Below are 6,000 nucleotides of genomic sequence, written 5' to 3' on the forward strand. Positions count from 1 at the left end.
AAGCTAATGCCTCCTCTAAATGTTCATTTTCACGTATGGAAACACATTATTAATAATTTAGTCTTGTTCTTCTTTTTTTCCCCTCTGTTTCTAGTACTTGCTTTGGCTTCAGGTCCAGAACTTGGCAAACTAACATTTTTAGGCCTGGTTGGAATAATTGATCCCCCGAGAGCTGGAGTGAGAGAAGCTGTTCAAGTCCTTTTTGAGTCTGGTGTATCAGTAAAGATGATAACTGGCGATGCCCTGGAAACTGCTGTGGCTATAGGTAGCAAAATTAGCTTCTTTCCTGGGGGTCTGTATTATGTCTGTCAGATCAGTCAAATGTTACATCACTTAATATTCATTGTTATCAATCCTTTTATGGGTGCAATAGAGGTTTTAAATGTCACTGTGTTCTTAATCATCCATTGAAACAAATGCTATTAAATGCAGTAACAAAGCAGCTATGAACTATGGGCCAAATTTCAGTAACTTAACTCCACTATTTTAGGAACAAAAATGGCAAAATCTCAGTGTAAGACCCTTAAATGAGACAGATATTGCACTGCTGGGATTACAGACTCCACTGTTTGGAGTGTGAGTATCTCTGCGTTTCCCATCTTTGCAACAGATTTAGCATCAGCTCCAGTTCTGGATATTGTATTGCTTCCGTAACTCCGGTTGAGTAAGGACAGGGTGACCGGCCCCGCTCGGAGCCAGAGCTGTGTGCCCTGTCAGATGCCCCAGCTTCACATATGTTTCCCAGTAAATTCTTTAACTGCTGCCTCTCTTCTTTGAGTCAAGAAATAGTTGGCTTTTTCCAGAGCTGATGGGCAGGTCTCATTTTGGGCTTTTCTTTGCAGGACAGAATATCGGTCTCTGCAATGGGAAGCTGAAAGCCATGTCCGGGGAAGAGCTGGACCAACTGGCAGAGGCAGAGCTATCATCCACTGTCAAAAATGTAATGGTTTTGACTACAGAAACAAGGCCTGTTTCCAATAGCATACGCCTAACACAAGATGGTATTGTTTGTTTTTCAGGTTTCCATTTTCTTCAGAACAAGTCCAAAGCACAAACTAAAAATCATAAAGGTATTAAGGCTCTCAAATCCATTGTGTGCCTCACAAAAACAAGCTGTAAGGCGCGGTGCGGGGGGGCTCAGCACTCTAGACCACCTGGTCTTCCAAGGCAGGATCAGCTCAAACTAAAGGACCATAAAACCCAAGCTGGAGCTTTGGCACAAGTTACACTGCAGATATTAGCATGTCTTGCAGATTTGGCCTGAGTCAGTTGAAAGACACTAGTGAGATATTAGCAAACTTAGTATCAGGAGAGAGAATTATTTTGGAGGACTTTACTCCCCTCTTCTAACTCCTGTTGGAATTGTGAGAGTCTCTCCTGAAAATCCTTGGTCTGAGTTTTGTCCTCAGTGGGCTGCTGAGTCTGCGTGACCCTCAAAGTCAAATAGCACTTCTGCTCTTCCACTACTGCGTGCAAGTGCTGTGATTGCCAACAGGACTTGCCTATCTTCTCCTGGCTTCAGAGCCTCCCATCTCTCCCCTCTCACAGGCTTTGCAGAGGGCTGGTGCTGTCGTGTCGATGACAGGAGATGGCGTTAATGATGCCGTGGCCCTTAAATCTGCCGATATCGGGATTGCAATGGGACGGGCTGGCACAGACGTCAGCAAAGAGGCTGCCAACATGATTCTCGTGGATGATGACTTCTCGACGGTGATGTAGGTCTAGCGATTTTCTTACTATCAGACACTTTCTTACTTCAGATACTTTCTGGCTATCCATTGCAACAAGCCTGTTGTGTGACTTGCCCTGGAAATAGCACAAGACACAGGACGTGTAAGTCAACAGGCAGTAAGTGGAGATGCCTAGTGTGGGTCTGGCTTATTTTCAGTTGCACACATGGCAATGACTTTTTTGTTTCAAGTGGTGGTGACAAAGCTACCTTTCATCTGAATGCACTGCTTTCTCATTGCTGTAGCTAAGCGGGGATTTGAAAGCGCCTAGAAGTCTGTGTAGTTCAGAACTCGTGCTCTCTGCCTCATCCAGGAAGCTCAGAGGAAAGACATAATTTGCAATGCCCTGCTGGTTCATAACAACAGAGAGAGTAGGCAGAGCAGAGTGAGGATATAAATAGGTCACACGCCCGCTTTATGAACCAAGAGCTGGCCATATAAACCAGGCTTTTCAGCTCTGCTATTCCTGATAAAGTCATGTTGACTGAGAAGCTGCATTGATGTCCTCAAGCTGGAGTCTGAATTTCAACTGAAATAAGTGCTAGAGAAGACAACTTGTCTTGTGTTACAGAGACCTCAATGTAAATAGTATGAGTGCCAGTTATTTAACTCTTCTCTCCCTTCCAGGAATGCGATAGAAGAGGGAAAGGGAATATTTTACAACATTAAAAACTTCGTCCGGTTCCAGTTGAGCACGTAAGTTTCTGTTTGCGTCGACTCCAGTGAAAGCACCTTTTGGGTGAGGCCATGCAGAATAATGTCCTTCTGTGCTTTGCAGGAGCATTTCAGCTTTGAGCCTAATTACTCTGTCAACAGTGCTCAACCTACCAAATCCGCTCAATGCTATGCAGATCTTATGGATCAACATCATCATGGATGGGCCGCCAGCCCAGAGGTATGGAAGAGTTAAATGAGCAAAAAATTCTTGGTTTAAATATGTCTGAATTTGGCTTAGGAACACAAGCCATTATGATTTCTTATCAATGCGTCAATCATTTGGTGGTTAGATAAGACAAGTTACATTCTTGTTCCCTCCTGGTCCCTCCAAAAGCATTTACTTCAGGTTTACTTGAGGTTTTACATATTCCTATTTTGTGATGGAATCACTTAACTGTTCCACTTTTTGACTACAAAAGGTCTGTTGTCCTGAGTGCATCACCTGCTAGTAGCCCTGTGGATCTGCCTGGCAAGGGAATACTGGGTAGGAAAGAGGTTATATGCCCCAAAATCACAAGATTCAGGAACCTCATCCAACTGCTAATTACAACGACTGCTAACTACAGTTACTACTGCCGCAAGGTGGAAGAGATGTTGGCCACAATCTCATAGCTAGCTCTCCCTCTGGGATGGGAAACCGGTATGATGCACCGTAGTAGTCTAACAGGTCATTTTCACAGCTCATTATGCAAAAAAGACCTTTGCCGTAAGTCTCGTAGACACATTTGAGGCCTTGTGTAACCCTGCCAGAACACTGATATCTCTCATGCTGCACTTCAAAGAATTTCATCCTCCAGATCCTCCCGTTTTATCAGCAGTACCAGCCTGGGACAACCTGCATTAACCAAAACCATCCCTCTGCTTCTCTTTGAGGCAGCTTGGGAGTCGAACCTGTGGATAGGGATACTATCAAACAGCCACCCCGATGTGTCACAGACACTATACTCAGCAAATCATTGATCCTGAAAATCTTCATGTCAGCTCTAATTATCATCAGCGGAACCCTCTTTGTCTTCTGGAAGGAGGTGAGGAAAATCTGCAATCCTATCTTGTTTCCATCAGGGTGGAGAACAAAGTGAAGGGCAATTCCTCAAGTACATGAGAAGGACTTTCTGAAATACATCCAGTGGGGAAAGACCTGTACAGGCAGAGAGTTAAGGAACCAGGGTCAGCCCCTGGCTCAGCTTCTGCCTTCCTGTGTTGCCTCTGATTTGGGACATCCTATCTAGAATGGGAAAACTATTCCTTGATATGATGTCAATGCTTTAAGGTACTTTTCACCTCTGGATTTCCCTGTAAGTAGAAAATGCCAAGTACATTAGTACTATGGATTGCTGTCAGTAAATAGTGACTGTTACTATAACAGTTTAAGTAATTTAAAAAGTTTTAACTATAAAAGAATAGTCTTTACTCAAATTCCACATCAGTTTAAGAAGTTAAAACATGGTGGATAAGATCACAAACTCAACAATTAGCAGAGAGAAATTAGTGCCATCTATAATGGTTAGAACTAGATTTATTCCTTTGTTTTACCACCCTTCAAGTTGACTGGGGCCATTAAAGGGAATATTTAACTCATCTGTTGAATTGACATGATTTTGTAAGGCTTAACTAACCCCTGAATTTTTACGTGTGCTTCCAGAATCCAAAAAGTGGCATAACTCCTCGAACCACAACAATGACCTTTACCTGCTTTGTGTTTTTTGACCTCTTCAATGCCCTGACGTGCCGTTCTCAGGTGAGAGCACTCTGTCAGCAAAACACTAACATGAACACTAAAATGCTGGCATTTTGCATAGGAAGAGGGTTTTTTTTTAAGTGTCATTTAAAGCAGCACAATTTTTATCTTCTTTATGAAGTTATCCATCATAGTTCAACTGTAACTACGCTTTCAACTACGTAGCTCTGCCTAAATTGTCACATAAATTCAAAAAGTAATGGGGATTACTTGCAAAGAAACAGTGTGAGAGTCAAGTACCAACAGGAGACTGGGAAATGTTACTTTTTTTTTTTTCTTTCTTTCTTTTCCCTTCTCTAGACAAAGCTGATCTTTGAAATAGGCTTTTTTCGAAACCGCATGTTCTTGTACTCTGTGCTTGGGTCATTTTTGGGACAGCTGGCTGTTATATACATCCCTCCATTACAAAAGATCTTCCAGACAGAGAACTTAGGAGTGCTAGGTAAGCTGCAAAATAATTAATGTTGTGGTTTTGTGGTTTTTTTTTTTTTCCTTTAAAGCTACTTTAAAAAGCAGATGAGATTGCCAGATTGTTACGTGATAGCTCCCAACAGATTGCCAGTAGGGGAAATCAATCAACAGCTCCTCTGCCTCTATCCCTACGCAGAGCTATACACAAATAGTAGCAGTATTCCATGGTATTATCCCAGCCTCCGTTCTGAATGGTGATTGACTGAGTGCACATAAATGCATGTAGATGCAGCCATGCCGAGATTTTCCATGCGCTCTGTAGGATGGTATTTCTGTAGAGAAATCCATCCGGGATCATGATGCAGTCAGGCTGTTTTGAAGAAGCAGGAGAAATGTTTCTGAGCTGAAATGCAATGCATGTTTTACCCTTTGGATCAGTCCAAGCGAACTCCGCTGTACTGCGCCTACATTAGGCACGTTGTTCAGTGATCCCAAATGATTAACGTGGGGGTCCCAACCATCCAGTGGACTCTACCAACCGACCGTGCGGGTATTCCTTGTCTATCGCCGTCACTCCTCTAATTCTGCAGAGGTCCCTTCCAACCCTAACCATTCTATGATACATCTGTGGTTACACCAGCACAGTGCCTGCTGCAGGAGGGCCCTTAACAAGAGATTCCTGCCCAGCACAAAATCCAGTCCTGTCCACTGTGTTCACCTCCACTGTTTCCTCTCGGCAGACCTGCTGTTTCTCACGGGATTGGCTTCCTCTGTTTTCGTCGTGTCCGAGTTTGTCAAAATCTGTGAAAAACGCTGCTGCCGACCGAAGCACGCAAAGGGATGTCGCAACTGACGCAAACTTTCTCTAGAGATACACTTGGAACGAAGCCGTGATGCTGGATACTCCAAAGCCACCATTTTCTGATGCCGCACATCCTTTCTGAAGATACTCAAGTCGATCTGTACCAACAATTCCTCCTACTCCAACAATTCCTCCTACTCCAAAGTCTGTTCCTTCTACGTGCTCTCCCTAAGCTGTTTGAGCTGTCTACAGAACCCTTCGGAGCAGCTCCTGTTTTAAGCCAAGATCAGGTACACATTTATAGCATTGATCTATATGTCAGGAATGCTGTGACAGACCCAGACAACACAGTTTCACACCTGTACAGAAAAATCTGTTGTGCATAAACGGAAATTTTATTTATTTAAATCAAAATGATTTTTATTAGTAAAATCTACAGTTCAAAATATTATTGACAAGTATCTGAATGAGACTCCTGATTTAGACCCGTCCCTTTATATTAAATTAGAAGAAAGGAAAAGACCTGCCTTCACTAGCACTTCTTTTCCTGTAGTCACTTTATAGCATTTCGACATTCCCAGACATCTAGCCCCGACTCAGTA

General features: G+C 43.1%; 1 protein-coding gene across 1 annotated transcript in view; it reads left to right on the forward strand.

The window, feature by feature from the left end:
• Positions 1-5,449, forward strand: part of ATP2C2 (ATPase secretory pathway Ca2+ transporting 2) — a 28,381-nt gene extending 22,932 nt beyond the window's left edge. The window contains exons 19-28 of the mRNA XM_086620686.1: positions 95-265; positions 843-940; positions 1,020-1,070; positions 1,549-1,715; positions 2,358-2,426; positions 2,509-2,625; positions 3,325-3,472; positions 4,090-4,185; positions 4,486-4,627; positions 5,337-5,449. Coding sequence (XP_086476812.1) covers positions 95-265; positions 843-940; positions 1,020-1,070; positions 1,549-1,715; positions 2,358-2,426; positions 2,509-2,625; positions 3,325-3,472; positions 4,090-4,185; positions 4,486-4,627; positions 5,337-5,449 — 1,172 coding nt within the window. The remainder of the gene's footprint in view (positions 1-94; positions 266-842; positions 941-1,019; positions 1,071-1,548; positions 1,716-2,357; positions 2,427-2,508; positions 2,626-3,324; positions 3,473-4,089; positions 4,186-4,485; positions 4,628-5,336) is intronic.
• The last annotated feature ends 551 nt before the right edge of the window (positions 5,450-6,000 follow it).

Source organism: Tauraco erythrolophus, chromosome 15 (assembly GCF_009769465.1).
Source record: "Tauraco erythrolophus isolate bTauEry1 chromosome 15, bTauEry1.pri, whole genome shotgun sequence".
Taxonomy (NCBI): domain Eukaryota; kingdom Metazoa; phylum Chordata; class Aves; order Musophagiformes; family Musophagidae; genus Tauraco; species Tauraco erythrolophus.